General features: G+C 36.5%; 1 protein-coding gene across 20 annotated transcripts in view; it reads left to right on the top strand.

Moving 5' to 3' along the window:
- Positions 1 to 19,328, top strand: part of LOC123754014 (transcription factor 12) — a 380,851-nt gene that overhangs the window by 358,150 nt on the left and 3,373 nt on the right. For 5 of the 20 annotated variants that reach the window (XM_045736117.2, XM_069306757.1, XM_045736119.2 and 2 more), the window contains exons 2-12: positions 66 to 150; positions 1,611 to 1,786; positions 3,133 to 3,321; positions 4,658 to 4,825; positions 5,667 to 5,726; positions 6,210 to 6,441; positions 9,057 to 9,183; positions 9,583 to 9,660; positions 10,074 to 10,169; positions 13,490 to 13,635; positions 18,040 to 18,161. In XM_045736117.2, coding sequence (XP_045592073.1) covers positions 66 to 150; positions 1,611 to 1,786; positions 3,133 to 3,321; positions 4,658 to 4,825; positions 5,667 to 5,726; positions 6,210 to 6,441; positions 9,057 to 9,183; positions 9,583 to 9,660; positions 10,074 to 10,169; positions 13,490 to 13,635; positions 18,040 to 18,161 — 1,479 coding nt within the window. Of the gene's footprint in view, positions 1 to 65; positions 151 to 1,610; positions 1,787 to 3,132; positions 3,322 to 4,657; positions 4,826 to 5,666; positions 5,727 to 6,209; positions 6,442 to 9,056; positions 9,184 to 9,582; positions 9,661 to 10,073; positions 10,170 to 13,065; positions 13,212 to 13,489; positions 13,636 to 18,039; positions 18,162 to 19,328 lie in introns of all 20 variants that reach the window. The other 15 variants (XM_069306775.1, XM_069306726.1, XM_069306802.1 and 12 more) reach the window with 10 other exon arrangements.

The following is a 19,328-nucleotide window of genomic DNA, read 5'->3' as shown; positions in this document are numbered from 1 at the left end:
ATATTTCTCTGTTGCAAGAAGTCTTATTTATTGCGGCCATTGACTGATGGTTCTCTCTCTTGCAGTATGGCTCGGACGACTTCAATCAAGATTCCCCGCGGTATACGTCGCCCAAACCTGGTGGGCTCTATGGCGAGTCCTACTTCATGGGTAAGTGAACTTCCATTGCCATGTTTTTGCACTTACCTGTACACAGCTTAGGCCACAGTCCGTTGAAAATTTTTGTTGTTGTTCTATGGGAACCTCTAACTCTGTATTCTCTAGAGTGAGAGAGGTGCATAATAATTTACACATGGAAAATATTAGAGGGGCTGGTTCCAAATCTGAACACAGAGATTACATCACATGAAACCAGAAGGCATGGCAGGAAGTGCAAAATACCCCTTTTGAAAAGCAGAGGTGCTATAGGTACTCTGAGAAAACTCCATCAACATCAAGGGGCCCAACACTTTTCAACACTCTCCCGCTACACATAAGGGGCATAACTGACTGGCCTCTCTCAGTGTTCAATAGAGAACTCTACAAACACCCCCAAAGAATACCTGATCAACCAGGCTTTGATTCATATGTCAGGCTGCAAGCAGCCACATCCAACAGCCTGATTGACCAGACGACCAACCAGGCACCCTGGTCGGAGACTGGACCGTGGGACCATTGAACCCCAGAACGTTCACAAGGTAGCCACAACACCTAGCTTTGGGTTTCAAGGGGGGGGAGGGGACACAGCTCTGAAATAAAGTCTCATTTGTATTTCAAGGAGACATAACTTAAGTAGAGATATTAATAAAGACTCAGGAATAGGCCCTCAAAAGAATTGGTGATTAATGATATGGTCAAGCATAAATATTGTAGTGTTGTATTTTGACCCTATAAGGCAGTGTTATTTCTGCCATTTGTGAGAAGTTACCAGTATTATTAATGCATGTCCCTATATAAAGAGGAGGTATGCCACTTGTGAGTTCTCGAGAGTATGAGTAAGTTATTCAATTGCGTGATGAAAAGTTTGTCTCAAAATTAGAATGTAGTTTAGTAGAATGTGTTGAGGCATAGCATATTTCTGAATTGTATAACAAAATTTAGTAGGAGGAAGCTTTCTCATGCACAGGAGCAGTACTCAACACAAATGGTATATGAGAGTTGAAGTTTGCCTGTAATTTACTTGCACCTGTGCTCAATCCTCTGACATGACAGAATCAATTCTACATGTTGCCTTTCACCTAATATCCCTGCTCACCTAGCAATAAAATAGTTACATGGAAGTTAAGCAATATGAATTTTTTGGTATAGGCTGCATCCTGGGGAAGATCAGTAGTTGCTCTGGAGGGGACCATGATAAGCTGAAGACATCCAGTGTCTAATTTCATGGCTTTAAAACCTTAAACATGTCCAAACAGGCAGTAGTTGAAAAGCAGAACATCTTGCTGAAAAAGCTGAAAAGCAGAACATCTTGGTGGTTTTGAGGAAATTATCAAGGGCACCAAGGCATTTAATCAAATCTGGGACACAGGTCCCTCTAAGATGTATGGTCACTGTGGGTCTAAAGAGAGATAATATGGAATTTAAATCTTATAAATATAAATTCTTCAGTTTATATTTTTCTTGCTATACAGAGAGTGGAGGTAGTGATGTATGGGGCGCAACTGGTGGTGGTGGCGGAGGTGGAGCGGCAGCGGCAGTGGCCGCAGGAGCCATGGGAAGCTACCCATACCCAGCACCGTCCATGATGGGCCCCTCACCCCATCTCACGCCGTCACACTACATGACGACACCTCTCCATGATCCAATGGTAGGTATAATATTGAATGTGTTTTTCTAAGTATTTAATGTCATATTTATATAATGACTGGGTTATAGAGTGAATCTTTAAATACCTGTACATCAGTGTTTCTAGGACAGTACTTGTATGTATTCATCTGGTTATGCTTAGCGGGTATTGAGTTCCAGCTACTGGGTTCAATCTTTCAATTATATTAACTCCTGACCCTCTTGTGCTTTGTCATATTTACATTTTAAATGATGTGGAGTATAAAGCTAGCTTTCAATAATTTTTTTTCTGGTGCATGATACTTGCCCAATGTGTTCACAATTAATATATACTTTCTTTGTTCTTCTGGCTCATGTGTGCTTTCAGTTAGTTATCACATTCCCTTTAGTTTTTTCTTTTCCAGCAGTTTTCTCAGTTCATTCATATATCTCAGTTATCGGGAAACCTCTGGACTTTTTCAACATACTTGCCCCTTATTGATCTTAAAAGGCTGTTCAGGGCTGGACTATTCAGTAGGACAAGTTGGCCATGGCCTAGGGCCCACCAGCTATCTATATGTATGTGTTTCACCTTTGAATAGTCACATTCCCACGAGGTTGGGGCTCATTTAGCCGTTTTGGCCTTAGGCCCAAAAACAGTTAGATCTGGCCCCTGAAGCTGTTCATATATTTGCCAGCTTTGAATGTACTGTTGATTTTACCTTGTGTGACCCCAAATTATTGATCAGACATGATGTACATCGGTAAGTCCTCTACTAGCTGATACTAGAGGTTGCCTCCTTTTTAAGTGGCCTCGTCCCTCCTGTTCCAATCCTCATTACTCTCCTTGGCATTTATTGAAAGTTGAAATCCCGTAACCACTTGTGGGATCATTTCTGTTGTTTGTTCTTGAAGTCCTTTTGTGATTTTTACTTAAGAATACAAGGGTGGACAAATGCTGAGTTTTATATATTCAAATAGTTTATTTCAAATTTGTTTATTTTAATTAATAATATTATACAGTATTAAGAACATGAATTAAGAACATTAAGAACATAAGGTGTGATCAGATTTCTATATTAGCTTTAACTTTAAGTAAAAAAAAAAATCATAGTAATGGAAAGCAATAAAAAAAAATTGTGAAAAATAAATAATTTCAGTAAAATTTGACTTGTCAGGCAACTTCACCTACATATCAGATACTGTACAACATATATACATACATACATATATATATTTATATATGCATAATTTGTTGTAGTACAGTATAGTATTATATGTACATATTTTTAGCTTTGTCTTTTTATAAGTTTTAAAATGTAAACAAAAGTTATGCTGTGTCATATTAAATGTGCATGACAGGAATTAATGATAGGTACTCTCTTGCAGGGTTATGATAACATGGCTTCAGGTTTGCCACCCATGTCAACTTTCCGAGGACCTGGCGCGAGTAGTACCACTGGTGGGGGATCAGTGGCGACCTCCTCACCCCTTTACACACACTCTCCTGTGCCTAATCACACCCAGGCCACAGCCACAGGCAATACGGGTGACACACTCGGCAAGGCGTTATCTTCAGTAAGTACTCAGCTTTGGTTATATTTTTGTGTTTTTGTTGCTACTGCACTCTTTGTGTTACTGTGCTTGTGCACACTGGCACTGCATTACAGTTGCATGTGAAGCTCTCAAGGTTTTGCAACACCTAAAAATTGCAGCCACATGCTGATATGAATTAATTTCACAATTATATTTAAGCAAATTAAAACTACTGTTCTCCTTTCCTACCCATTCCTGTGGCTAATAAGATGGATTAAAACTAGTTGTATGGCAGAAAAATTCTACAACTTGTAAACTGATATATAAACTGTTCTGTGCAGGTAGACATTTTCTTTTGCTTTTACAATACGGCATACACCTCAATTTTTGGATCAAGATTAGCCAAGATGTAGAGATAATGTCTTGTCTGCTATTTCATGAAGTGTATTAGAAAAATATTCAGAATAGAAGATGCATAATAGTGCCAGTTTTCAACAACTCCGTAGTTTCCATTGTTGTTGCTTGGCTACTTCAAAGATAAAAATGTATGACAAATGAGAGGTCAACAATTCCTGAGGCTACAAACATAGTAGAGTATTTATATTGTATGACAATAAAGGTTGTTAACTTTAGGGATATACTCAGATAGTGCCTTTAGAGTCTGGTGACTTGGTTCTTCAAAGGGTATCATTCTCTTTCTCTCTTTCTTCAGTGCTATATATTGTACAGTATTGTAATATGCAGGGAAGCATATGACGATCAGTGTTTTTATCACACTGATGCTCTTATTTCTTAGGCATTGCAAAATAGTTACATTAAAAAAAACCTTCTTGGCTGTGTGACTCGATGTAACAAATTTATGGTTCACCAGACCCTAATCATGAAATACATCATGTACTGCAACAAAGTCTGTACAGTACTCACCCACCTACACAGCAATAGAAAAAGATGATGGAGCAGCCTTTGATTGGGTGAGCTCTGAGACACAAGGCTTATGTTATGAGAGAAGTGCTATTTTAGCAGCCCCATGTGCATACAATACAATCAGTCTTTCTGAGATTATACCTCCTGTACATTATTTTTACATAAATGTTAAATATAATTGAAATCCGAGATTTAAAAGCCAGGAACCAGGTTGTTTTACGTGGTTTATAACCACCGATGTATAAATGTAAATAAAACCTTTTCTAGAAATAAATGTGTGTACAAAAACAAAATTAAGCACAAACCTTTATGTGGAGAGTTGTCTTGTATCACTAATACCTTCATAATCCTCAGGATATAAAATTTTGGTAATCATAGCAAACAAGAAACATAGCTGGTTCAGTAGTGCTGCATTATAGTTTGTTGTTGATGGGGAAATTATTATGACCATCAGATTTATCCTGGAGAGCAGACGTCGAGCAGCTACAGCAGTAACCCCGGCACCCCAGTATCTGCCACCTCCCCGCCCCCCCTCACCTCCGGGGCAACTAGTGGGGCCCCCCAACAGTGGCCACAGCCCCATACACCCACCTCACCTCATTATGACCGTTCCCTCTCCATGGTAAGCCTCCACACTTGCTTTATCTTTGGCAACATTGTAAGAACATTGAGTCGAATGATCTCATGTTCATTGAGAAAAAAAAAAAAAAACAATTATCACAGTGAATAAGTAAGGAGCACATTGTTACACCACTTTTTAAGTGTGTCTGGTAATAGCATCCCTTATGACACCAGCACTCAGCTTGCCAGCATCTCCACTGTTGACTTTTTAATTTTTTTATTTTTTTTTATCTTGCATGACTGTAGTTTTCTTAGTTCTTGAGGCAAAAACTTGTTTAGGTATTTAGTGCATTGCATTGAATAAATAAAACTACATGTGTTTCTTGAATTTTTGGTTACTTCAAACTTTTGAGTGTTGTGCATAATAGCTGTTATTACAGGCCATTGTTGTTTCCCCTGCTAATGCTGGCTGGACTTTATTTTTCAATTATGCCATACAAGTTTTCTATAAACTTGGCACAAGATGTAATTAGGGAGTAGATGCACTAAATTAATTGTTGCAAATGTTCACTTTCACATATCCTTATTGCTTGAAGGGATTTTGAGTGACTCATGCACTGCAGCACATTTTCTCCTAGAAGATATCTTATTCAAGTTTGTAGAATCTATGGAATGGGAGAAAGTAGCACATTAAATAAAATTTGTAGTTTTATCCAATATCTTCATTTTTCATCTTTCTATGACAACAATGCATGTTGTCTTGTCTACTGACATAGCATGAATAATTTTGATCAGTATATAAAGTCTGCACCACATTTTGCATGGACTAGTTCACTTTTTTTCACTTAAGTTTGCATGGTTATTATACATTTTTTTCTTCTTTCTTCTTTGTTGCACTGTAGCCACCACATATGGCAGAGGAGAACTTAGAGTCAGCAATCGACTATCTTCGAGATATTGAGGTAAAGATGCACCCTCACTTCTGCTTTAGTTTGTGCGAGATTGTATCATAAGTGGGAATGGTATTTTTGTCCTCATTTAATATTTCTTTTTCAGTATATAGATTCTCATCATTAAATAAAATAATTTTTTTAAGCAATGTTAATAGTAAATATAATTAAATTTTTTTTATTATTAACAAAAGTTGAAGAGATTACTTTGCTGTATTGATTCCTGCTTGTTTTACAATATCCTCTTTGAAAAGATCTCTGTTTCTGATTGCATATTATCATTCAAGGCTGCTTCATTGTATATACATTTTTTTTTTTTTACTGCTTTTAAAATGTTTTTAATTAAAGTACTGAGTACTAAAATAGTTTCAAATTACAGTATGTTTCTATATTTCCTGTACTGTTTAATATGAAATTCAAACATTCTAGAAATTGTATTTATTTCCTGTTTGTACAATAATGGAAGTTTCTGTAAAAATCATGTCTCCCTCACAGGGCTCGTCAAGGATAGACGACAGATTGGACGATGCTGTCATTGTCTTACAACGTCACGCAGAGACTACGGGAGGCTTAACTGGTGCTGGTCCACACTTGGGACCCTCGTCACATGGGGGCTCTCTCCCACCTTACCCTTCTGCCCTGGATTCACATTTGGGTGGTCCACCAAATTCCACCTTCACAACCTTGGGATCCCACTCACAAGATCTGAAAGGTCTTGGGGTTCCAGGTAGGATGGTTTCCTCTCTCTCTCGATGTAAATAAGAGTATGAAATCTTGTTCATATTTGCATTGCACATTCATGTTTTTTTGCTTTCTTTGTTCTGAATAGTTAATCACAATTAACTATTGGTAGAAGTAATGTAATCGAAGTTTGGTAAATGTTATCATGGATATGTGACCAATAATGCAGGCGATTAAGAAAAATTAATAACATGAAACATTATTGATTTAATAATGTTCTAATCTCAAAAGACAGACAAACTAAATATTTGGAGCTAAAAGATCATCAAGATGATAAATGCTGTATTATAAATGCAAGAAATATAAGCACAATAGGATCAGCATTTTAAGATTACTATACTGTACTCTGCTTTGGGTATATAAAATGAGGTCCAAGATGCCAATAATGCACCATAACCTATTATAAGAATTTATAAGAATTAAAAAGTACCTTTCCAGATTCAGAGTTTTTTGTTATACAATACTGGATTGAGTTGCAGATTTTCAAGGTCATACAAAACACCTCTTGTCACTAGGGTGTAATGACAGTAGCATCCAACTTGTTCCATTCAGTCTTGCAGTCTAGTCATTTTTCAGAATATTTGACTTGGGTGAATATTTGACTTCATACAAACTGCCATTTTCTAACCTCATCGATACAAAAAACTTAAAAACAGAGTGCAGAAAAGTACTTGTGCTGTTCTGCTTTGATTCTGCCCAGTACTCGCCTCCCCTTTTAGAGCAGGAGATATTTTTGAGAGGGAATAGAAAGACCATATATGGCACACATGAACATGATAAAGCATCTAAATTACTGGGACCCAAAGCTCTCAAGATGTACTCTCTAAAAAGTAGACAAGAAAAATATTACATAATATATGTGTGGAAGATACTGGAAGGCCAGGTCCCAAATATGCACAGTAAAATACCATACTCGAGCAAATGATAAGGAAAGAAATGCAGAATAGAACCCGTGAGGAGTAGAGATGCCATAGGTACAATCAGATGGCATTCTATGAACATCCAGCCCATCCTCCTGTTTAGGTAATACGTATAGTAACGATGAGCACTATTGTACATATATTGACTTAAAAGGCAATTAGAAAGTAGAAATTGGTACTATGTATTGAATTTGGATAAACGGGAAAAGGTTTTGTATTGAAGTTGCTAAGAAAAATTAACCTAGGTAGGCCTAGGCCTTATACTTGCTATACGAGGCCTAATACATGTGCTATGCTAGGCCTAGGAATATTTAAGTTTGGTTTTTAAATTTATATTATTCCAACTCTATAGAGTGAATAGTACCAAATTCTACTATTTATTTGTCCATTACAGTACGTCTATGTATGTACGATGGTCCACATAGTTACAAAAAGTACTATCTAAACAGGTTTCTGGGTTGGAACATCAGAGGTTCACTGCTATTCAGTACCCATCTAGCAAGCATAAGAAATATTGCCAGAACAAAGGTTGACTTCAAGAAACGATCACACAAGTTCCTGCTAGAAGCACTGGACCAACCAGGTTGGAGTGGATATGTGGGCCTGTAGGCTGCTCCAAGCAACAACATGCTAGACCAAGTTATCACAAGCCAAGTCTGGCCATAGGCCGGGCTTGGAGTAGAACTCCCAGAACCTACTTCATGTATACTCCAGTACAATAATACTTCATGAATACTCTAGTACAATAATACTTCATGTATATTTTACTACAATAATTTGTTTACACAGCATCCCTGTGAATATTTGCTGTTAACCCACTACGGATGCTATCATATGCCATATGCCATAAAATTATTAATTTCTTGTGTACCTGCGACATATGACCTAGGGTCTGTGGAGTTTTTCCCTCAACTCGGTTTGATTCCAAATTGAATCATATTGCTCCCAAATAATTTTTACAAGGGGATGAACCATGTTATAGTATTTGAACAATTTCCATATGCATAGTTTGATCCGTTCCAATGGTAAAATGTTAAAACATTCCTTTCTGGCAGCACACCTCACAGTTGCCAAAATACAAGCATAAAAAATTAACAAAATTTACTGTATTTATATGCTATGTATTAAAGTGTCTAGAAATGCGGTGATTACAAATATGTTTGGCAAATATTCGGAATTAGCTCTCAGATTTCAAGTGGCAACACCATTGCAATTTTTGTTATACTCTTTGAATTATATATTCTGTATTGTGGTGTTGTCATATAGTCATCTACAATTCTATCAGACATACTGTATACAGTATATTATTAATTTTGCACCTTTTAAAAATTCAGTTCAGAGGAGGTCTCTGGAACTGAGTCTACAAAGGGTTAACTATTAGAACCTTGGAGTACATTGCCGTCACACGTATCCTTCTGCTTTAAAAACAACCAGTCAAACTTGAGACTTCCTTTTAGTAATTACTCTACAGTGCACCAATTACTGTATAGAGAAGATTTGTAGAGGAACTGCAGGGTACTTTGCTTTTATTGTTGGAAAATATCTTGGACGCAAACAAAAACCTATTAAAATGCAGTAAGTATAAAAAAAACTAGAGAAATACAGTATAATAATTTAATACTGTATAATAAAAGAATTCTGAGAGGGACAGTACCAAAATATGAGAAATGTTATGTTTCAGGCCTAGGTGACAGTGTTAAAGAGAAATTGGAAGTAAAATCAGAAGAATTATCAAGCTCACATCTGTCAACAACCACAGTTGCGGGAAGTATGCCAGCTGGAGCAAAGGGTGGCAAACGCTCTCGCAGGTAGTGGTATTTTTATTTTGTGCATGCTGAGTTGGGTGCAATTAGAGGCCATTACTCTTGAACACTAATTTTGATATTATTTTCATTAATGAACTTTACAAGTTCTACTTTCTTAAGCAGCATCTTTTGGTGTTCATAGGATTTTAGGCCTTCATTGTGTTAGTCCCATCTCACATGCTTTGAGTTGTATTACACCAGTGTTTGAGAAGTGCCGGGCCTTTGCATAGATGGGCTTGTTGTCCACCTTCAACTCTGTATACAGTATTTTCCAAAAGTAAATTTTGTCTAATACAGTACTAGAAATTCATAAAAAATATTATATATTAAGAATCATGGAGTATTTGAATGAGATAAACCATAATATTTTTTCACAAGCAATGAAATAGTTTGCTCTTTTAGTTTATCCCAGTCCTGCTTGCCTGACCCTTCAAAGCAGCTTGGCCCACCTCTGCTCAGACTTCTGGCTTCGGCTCAGCAGTGAGTCAAGTCTTCTGGTTTAGTATGAAAGTAGCCATGATAAAGATAAAATTAGTTAAGTGAATTTGTGATCCTGGAAGGTGGTAGTGGGAACTAGTAAATTCTGTGTCTTACAAGTTGAAAACTAATGTAAGATCATCAGTATTGCAATGATTAAACTTAATGCAGTATATGAAATATCAAACATTTTCCCTGCCATCCATTATTCAGTTTTCTCCACATTTTACCTGAGAGATATTTAAGTAACTTGTGTTGGTTAGTTTGTGAGAGTTAAGGGGTTTCCTTATGTAACGTAGCTTATTATGTCAAATTTTGTAAATTGTATCTCTGAAGATATCTATTTGTGAGAATATTAATATTAATTGAATTTTAGATAAGCTTTATTTGAGGCTTTTTATACTGACGCCTCTTAGTTCTGGTTCCAGCACGGAGGATGAAGAATGTACAGACCCCGAAACTAAAGCGCTAAGGGAAAAAGAGCGTCGCCAAGCGAACAACGCCAGGGAAAGGTAGGATACCAGATTGTCATGCTTCATTATTATTAATGTTATCTGAATTAATGTAAACTGATAGAATTGATTTAGCAAGTTTTTTATTTTTTAGTGTGATGCCAATACTCTATAGTGGAACCATATTATTTAGAAAGATAATTTAAATAACATCATAAGAATCAATTTTAATAAAAATGTTTTAGTAATACAGTACAGTATCATATATGTGCACAAGGCATGATAATGTCTACTTTTGCAATTTGTTTTCAAAATAATAAAGTTCTACTGTATGTCTTTGAAGAGATTGAAAATGGTATCAGCATTTAAATAGGTGATACTTTTTTTCTTAAGTATGTTGACCAATTGACTTGAGAATGGTCCAGGACGGACCGAAATGTCGTCGTCCCTTCACCTTCTAGTGTGTGGTCTGGTCAACATACTCTAGCCACGTTATTGTGACTCATCTCTTGCACTTTTTTCTTATTTTTCCTACAATACTTTTCTGGTGTGAGTTCCTACCCCTTCCCTCCATGAGAATGGAGGTAATAGTGTTGATAATTACAATGTATAGTATTTGGAAAATAAATTATCTTTTAAACTATGTGCATTATGGCTTAATTATACTAGTTCATCGGTTTTCATGTTCTTGTAATGTGTGACTGTGACAAACTGTGGAACAACAGTGAACAGCATATACTTTTTTAATATCTGCCATTTGATTCAACTGATTGTAAATTCAAATGACATTGCAAGAGCAATGTTTATGACTGCATGTTTAATTGCTGCTTCATAGTTAGTTTGTAACAGTGTTGGTTTAGCCACAAATTCGCACACCTTCATTTATATTTGTCTTATTAACTCCTTACTTCTTTAACTTGTCACTTTTTTGTGTTCTTTGTGTTTTTTTTTAGTATTATATGAAGATTCAATGCCCTAGGTTCATGTTATATTCAATAACATTAATTCTTGAACTAAAACAAAAGCATCACTTCAGTTATACAAATGCTTCATGGATAGTGATACCATTAGCTGTCCATCATTGTTCATAACTATCTGTACCTATAGGAAGACCTTTAGGGTCTCAATTCCTAGCTGTTGGGTGTTGTACTTGGTGCATATATTCTTGTGTGTTTACCACCCATGATGTATGTGTGCATAGTTCTTTCTTGCATCTCTTGTAACTCACTTGTGTTTACAACTTCAACCTGTACTCCTTTATTGTATTTTCCTCCATGTGGAATAGAATGTCTGTAACCCTCCTATATTTCACTCAATATCTTGTATGTTGGGACAATATATCTTGTAGATCTTAATTATCTTCTAACCAAGTTTTGATAGTTTGAATTTCATTAGCCAGTTTTTTATGGTTGAGCTTCTATATTTGTTGGCCATGTTTTATAGCAAAGTTAGTCCTGCACATCATTGGGACATTTGTGCATCAGCGAGGAGGCTGTGCATCCCGTGTAATTTACTGGAGTAAATTATCCTGTGTAATCAGGAAAAGGATAATAGAACGTCTGGCAAGATTAAAGGGTAAAATACAAGTCTGTCAAGGTTGATTCACAGGTTGGAGTCAAAGGCTGAAGTTACTGGATACTTGGGTTATGCTTTGTTATCTTCATATTGTTGACATTTAGATTGTGGTCTACCTTGATGACTGATTGGTTTTGTTCCAGGGATTTTGTTCTATTCCAATTTGTGAGGGTTGACATCCTTATCAACTGGAGAAAGTCCCAGTTGTTGACTTGATTTGGGGTTGGCCTGGATCATGAGCACAGCCTCCCTTTTTTCTCAATGGTCTGCCTTGTTATGCAGACCATTGGAGAGAAAGGGTCGAGCATCACCATGTCCAGTCGTTGTTGCTGAACTCTCGCCTTTCTACTGGAGCAAGCACCTTTGCCTGCATGATCTTTTTCCTTGGCTGTGTTTGCATGAAGGCAATGTACCACTTCCTGTGCTGTTCGGTGCTTTGCCTCTGGTGGGATCGCATGGTTTGGACTCGAGAAGGGAGGAGAGCTTGATGAAACGGTTTGATTCACCACTTTACTCTTTAGGCTTTACTGGTGCAATGATTATTTACTTTCAGCAAACTACTGCTTGGCCTTGTTTCATCCTTTTCTCTCCCTAATAAAGATACCTTTGGTTTACTTCCATGTTTTCTAATTGGTTTTACCGTGTTTTGTGTCAATATCCGATTCCTATGATCTGCTTGCTTCTATGAGCACAAGTGCAAAGGTAGTGCTATAGGCTTTTATACCATTCGCTGTGGTATCGGTGAATGCATCAAGTAACAAATGAGGCTGCCCAGAAGAGATTATTTCATTACATTCAATGGTTGATTTTTGTAATATGGATTTAGTTATCTTAATTTCTACTTTGTTTTAAAGGTAATTATTTTGTAGCATAGAAAGTATAGTTTTCCGTCAACTTCTTATAATTTTTACAAACACTTTTTTAAACTACAAAAAATATGATTTTATCTTGTAGTTCTTTTCCTTCCCATTTTTAATTAAATCTGTATGTCTAATTCTTCATATGCTTTTGCTTGGTTTTATATTTCCCCTTCATATTGGGTGTTGTCACAGACTTTTCTTTTACATGCATAACTTGATGTGTGTGTGTATTAATATACAAGTTTCACTTCCAGATTTATAGTTACGTAAACATGTTCAAATTACAATATTGAATTTTAGTCAAGAGTAAGATTGGAAACCGTAAATGTGCTCATTAATTGTAACTATTAAATAACCCAGATATGAAGGGGCTACTTTCTTACATACGCAGATGGTCTGTAACTAAATACACCATTAAACTTTTGCGTGCTTCATGATTTCGTGAAGTGCATTCAAGCACGTTTCACATCTGAAATCCCTTGGTTATCATTGATGATGACATTTACGGTTTTGCCTTTCAGAGTACGAGTTCGTGATATAAATGAAGCATTTAAGGAATTAGGTCGTATGTGTATGATCCATTGTAAGAATGATAAGGCGCAGACCAAGCTAAACATTTTGCACATGGCAGTGGAGGTGATCACCACTCTGGAGCAGCAGGTTAGAGGTAAGCCTCCCATGCTGACCCTACCCCTGGGGGCTACACTGCCTTAACCCACCCTCAACCCCCCCTCCCAACCCACTACCACTCATATCACAGGTTCACTTGAAAAGTGGGCATTTGTTTTTACAAATGGATGGCTAAGAGACCAAAAGTGATTGTAGTGTGGTATGGGTGGCTGGAAATGAGTGTTGGGTAGGGTAGAGATATTCCCAGCTTGGGGTTTTTACCCACCCACTAACTAATAGCACTAACACACCATCACCTGTTCTTTCATCCACCAGGATCAGAATCCGTGACATAAACGACGCTCTCAAGGAACTGGGAAGGATGTGCATGACACATCTGAAAACTGACAAGCCCCAGACTAAGTTGGGCATTCTCAACATGGCAGTTGATGTTATTATGTCGCTCGAACAGCAAGTCAGAGGTACACACTTGTTACTAATTGACTCAGTGCAGTCATTGGTGTCTCATGTTATGCCTTCATTAAGTCACATAGTTATCAGATCAGCTGTGTGAAATATCTTTTGGAACTACTGTACTGTATTTAGTCAGTTAAGTTTTTATTTGGTTACTTCTTGAGTTTTATCCTAGGAGTTTTCAAGGGCACATCTTTCTGGTTTGTTAGATGGTTGATGAGCCTTGTGAATAAAGAATATTTTTCATCAAAATCTGCTAGCATTGTCTTTCATTTGGGGGATTAATATTGCACATTGTATTTCAACTGAATGCATCACTGAATTAAGGGCTTTTGGTAAATTTGTTTACAATGGGCAGTTTTTGCTCAGATGCATGGAGGCCATAAGTTATGGTAAGACTGAGCTAAGCTAATGCAACCCGAGTCTTCTCTACATGCTGAAGATGGCATAAAGTGTTAGCTTGGCAGACAATTTTAATTAATAGTTTTCTGCATTCAGAAATTAAACATTTTATCTTAGATATGAGAATTTTTATTAATATCAAGTTAAAGCTATTAATAACAGCCCATTGTTGATTTTGATACATGAGTTACCTGCTTAGCCATCTTCTTTTACTATGAACTTGTAGGTAATGTTCACTCTCTCGTATTCTAAACTTTATTTATTTAAACTTTATCATTTTATCTTTATTGAATGGACTTTATCCTGCTATAGGATTATTGGTTTTATTGTTAATTTTATTTTCATTTTGTCTGTATGATGTGTGTGTGTATATATATACACTATACATATATATATATATATATATATATATATATATATATATAGGGGGTACCTATAATATAGGTAATTATATATAGGGGGTACCACTACTGGTTGGAAGAAGGGGGGACAAAGCCTCGGAGAAAAAGCACACTCAAAGCATTAAAGGGGATTTTGTAAGGCTTGCAGTTTCCATATTCTTTAAGTCTCCTACCACCTCCCTTTTTTGTATTTGTGTATGTATATATATATGTGTGTGTATTTAATATATATTTATATATATATATAATATATAATCTCACACACACACACACACACACGTGTGTGTGTGTATGCATGTGTTTGAGAGAAATATATAGTATATAGAGAGAGAGTAGATATAATAGAGGAAAAATACACTGGTTAGAAAGGCAGGGTCCAAGAGCTAGTAGCTCGATTCTGCATATACAAATATTAAACACACACATACACACAAATACATATGATCTTCAAACAGGAAGATCCTATGTACGGATCCTATGAAGATCCAACAGGAAGAACTTAGGCAGACGATGAGTCACAATAATGTGGATGAAGACATGAAGACTTAACCACACACCAGAAGATGGAGACAACGGTTCAGTCCATCCTGGATAATCGACTTGATAATGGTCCAGGACGAACCAAAATGTCGTCGTTTCTTTATCTTCGGGTGTGTGGTTAAGTCTACAAATCTACTTAGTTTTTATGATGAGCCACAGACTTATCTGGACTTAAAAAAGGCTTTTGATATAGTCCCACACAAGAGGCTGTTCTGGAAACTGGAACGTGCTGGAGGAGTGACAGGGAGACTTCTGACATGGATGAAAAGTTTCTAACTGACAGACTGATGAGGGCAGTAATCAGAAACAGAGGAGTGTTTGACTAGAGGTTTGACTGACTGGAGGAGTGTTACATGCGAAGTACCACAGGGTTGAGTTCTTGCACCAGTAATGCTCATTGTCTATATAAATGATCTACTAGAAGGAATACAGAATTATATGAACATGTTTGCGGATGATGCTAAGATACTGGAGAAGATAGATGATTGTAATGCCCTTCAAATTGATCTAGATAAAATGAGTGCTTGGAGCATCAAGTGGCAAATAGAATTCAATGTGAATAAATGCCATGCTATGGCATGTGGAATCAGAGAAAACAGACCACACACAACTTACAAATTATGTGAAAAGGAATTACAAAACTCTAATAATGAACAAGACCTAGGGGTGGTTTTGGATCGTAAGCTGTCGCCAGAGGAACACAAAGAACCATGTGAGAGGAGCGTATGCGTTGCTTTACAACTTCAAACTCATTTCTAATTATATGGATGGTGAAATACCAAAGAAAGTGTTCATGACTTTTGTGAGACAAAATTGGAATATGCAGCAGTTGTATGGTACCCAAATCTCAAGACGCACATGAATAAACTGGAAAAGGCACAATTGCAAGCTATGAAATGGCTTCCAGAACTGAAAAACAAGAATTACGGGGGGAGACTAGAGGCGTTAAACGTGCCAAAACTAGAAAATAGAAGAAAAAGAGGTGATATGATCAGCACTTACAAAATACTAACAGGACTCAACCAAATTGACAAAGAGGAATTCCTGAAACTAGCAACTTAATGAACAAGAGGGCACAGATTCAAGCAAAGGAAACAAAGGTGCCAAAAAAATATTAGGAAATTTTCTTCTGCAAACAGAATGGTAGACGGTTCGAAGAAGCTAAGTGAGAAAGTGCTGGAGGCCAAAACCATCAATAGTTTCAAAGCATTATATGGCACAGAGTACTGGGAAGACAGGACACCACGAGCATAGCTCTCATCCTGTAACTACACTTAGGTACCATAATTACACACACACTGTGGTTCCTACAGTTGCCTTGGGAATCTTCTCTTTTTAAGGCTGATCCATAGTACAGTTGGTAGTGTCCACATCCCATCAGAGGATGGGTGTTCGAGGCACCTAGTGCCCAATGTGAATGAAATTGCATCCACTGTAGTGTGTGTGTGTGTGTGTATATGTTTAGTAGCAGTCTTTCCTGTAGGCATATATTATTGAATGTGATTGAAAGGGGGAGATCAATTATTCTAGTGCAGATCTTCTCTATATTCCTTACATTTTTTTTCACTTGAGAAGGATGTTCAAAATCAACTCTCTAAATTGAATTTTTAGTTTTATTTGGCCTGATACCAAGGGATTCAGTTTAACTCTTGTTAAGATTGTCAAAGGCCGAGTTCGAATGATTACAAAGTTTCTTGCCGCAAGATATATACCCGAGGATGAGGTGAAACACTTCACTTATAGTTTCATTGTATTTTGTCAATCTTCTGTTTGCATGATGGCTGGGGCTGTATGTTATGTATTCCATCATGTTCTGGAAGTTGTCAGAGTGTAATTTCATGCTAGTTGGCATGATTTGCTTGATGTATAGTGCCTCGCTGATATCCAATCTTCTGTTGTCACTGTATCTGTCAATTATTTTGGTGTTGTGTGTCGGGATATGTTTGATGGTCTGGTTATGCAAACACTTTGTAATCATTCAAACTCTGCCTTTGACAATGTCAACAAAGAGTTAACAAAAACACATCTCTTAGCATCAGGCGAAATAAAAGTGTAAATATGAACTTTTGGACTTAATCTTTAAACTTGTCTCAATTGAGGGAAAATAGGGAAGATATGCAGTAGAATCATTGGTTCTAGTGCAACTCTTCTGGTCACATTTAAAATATATATATATTATATATATACTGTATGTGTGTATAGATGTGTGGGTTTGGTATATTTTATTTATTTATATAATGAATGTTTATCATCATTATTATATTTATTTTGCATAAATATTGTTTGTATAGCCTGTGCTGCATGTTTGGATTTTTGTCCTGTTCAGATTAGATGGTATGGGAGTTGTGAGGGTGTTTGATTGGGTGGTGTTCTTGGATGTTTGTGTTGCCATAGCACAAGAACTGGCTTACTATTTTCCTCTACTTCTAATTTGTTTTCTTTCCTTATATGTTAATATTATTAGTATCATTTTCAATTCAGTCTTATATTTTCAATTGACAGCACCACTTTAACTGTGAATAAGATAAGAAATATTTGCTTCTCAATACTGTACTTTATTAATTTTAACTGTATGATGTTTGGTCATAATTTGGCAAAAGTAGACTGCTGGTCATTAATTAATATCAGCTTATGGATCATCTTGCCATTACAAAATAATGTGGTTAATGCTTCAAATATGTACAGTACAATGAGTATTCATTTAAATTGTTTAAAAATGAATTATCTTGAAGTTTTGATACAAAAATCATAATTTGTATTTTCTTTTGATTTGCTTAAAATTCAAAACATCATTTACACATTAAATAATGTAAAGATATCTTTAATTACTTCAGAAATGTGCATAATAAATTAGTATTTTGTGTAAAGGCATTAAATATTGATACAGTGCACATTTGAATAATATTGTGTTAACAAGAGTTTTGGAAGTCTTAAGACAAATACTACCACTATCTTACTTTCATCAAATGTGAGACATTGATAAGGTAGAAATAAAAAATCTTGGGCATAATGTTTGAAATTTCCGTTATGTAGAATAATTACTGATTTAATAATGCTTTTGCCCACCAGAGCGTAATCTGAATCCCAAGGCAGCTTGTTTGAAGCGACGTGAAGAGGAGAAGTCTGATAAACTACCACCACCACATCTACCACACCCTTCCAGTATGGCCCCACCCTTCCCAAATCTGCCCGTAAGTAATAAATTAAATGATTGTGTGTTATCTGGCTTGCCATCGTCTGGTTCTTAGATACTGATTGTAATTATACAGCCTGTCCTCATAAACAAAGGGCAAAGTTCATTCCATGCACTTGCCGAACACCGTTTATGGATGAAAAACGTTTTACACATGACTACTGATGACCACGTCAGGAACAAGTGCCTCGCTGACGACTTTTGTTAGAACCTCAACGCCGTAAATGCTTCACCCACTTATTACAAATGCAAATAATTGCCAACAGAACCTATACACCTAACCTAACTAAGGCTAAATATGCACAATATGCATATATATATATATATATATATATATATATTAGTATATTTTGGTAGCAGTCTTTCCTGTAGACATATTTTATTAAATATGACCGAAAAAGTAAGATTAATAATTCTAACACGAATTTTCTCAATCTTTCGTACATTATGCTTCACTGTTGGAGGTAAATCAAAAATCACTTCTCCAAAATTCATTTTTATTTCTAGTCTGACGCGACACGGGCGCGTTTCGTAAAACTTATTACATTTTCAAAGACTTCACAAATACACAACTGATTAGAACTTGCGTTTCCCTGATTTTATATCTACATTTGAGTGAGGTGGGAAGGGTGATGTGGCATTACATTTGAGTGAGGTGGGAAGGATGATGTGGCATTAGAGGATATTAATAGGGTATTAAAAGTATCAACACAAGACAGAACACGAAACAATGGATATTGAATAGAAGTGTTTGTAGAAAGCCTATTGGTCCATATTTCTTGATGCTTCTATATTGGAGCGGAGTCTTGAGGTGGGTAGAATATAGTTGTGCAATAATTGGCTGTTGATTGCTGGTGTTGACTTCTTGATGTGTAGTGCCTCGCAAACGTCAAGCCGCCTGCTATCGCTGTATCTATCGATGATTTCTGTGTTGTTTACTAGGATTTCTCTGGCGATGGTTTGGTTATGGGAAGAGATTATATGTTCCTTAATGGAGCCCTGTTGTTTATGCATCGTTAAACGCCTAGAAAGAGATGTTGTTGTCTTGCCTATATACTGGGTTTTTTGGAGCTTACAGTCCCCAAGTGGGCATTTGAAGGCATAGACGACGTTAGTCTCTTTTAAAGCGTTCTGTTTCATGTCTGGAGAGTTTCTCATGAGTAGG

Source organism: Procambarus clarkii, chromosome 6, assembly GCF_040958095.1.
Source record: "Procambarus clarkii isolate CNS0578487 chromosome 6, FALCON_Pclarkii_2.0, whole genome shotgun sequence".
Classification (NCBI taxonomy): Eukaryota; Metazoa; Arthropoda; class Malacostraca; order Decapoda; family Cambaridae; genus Procambarus; species Procambarus clarkii.
This window is presented reverse-complemented; position numbering and strand designations above follow the sequence as displayed.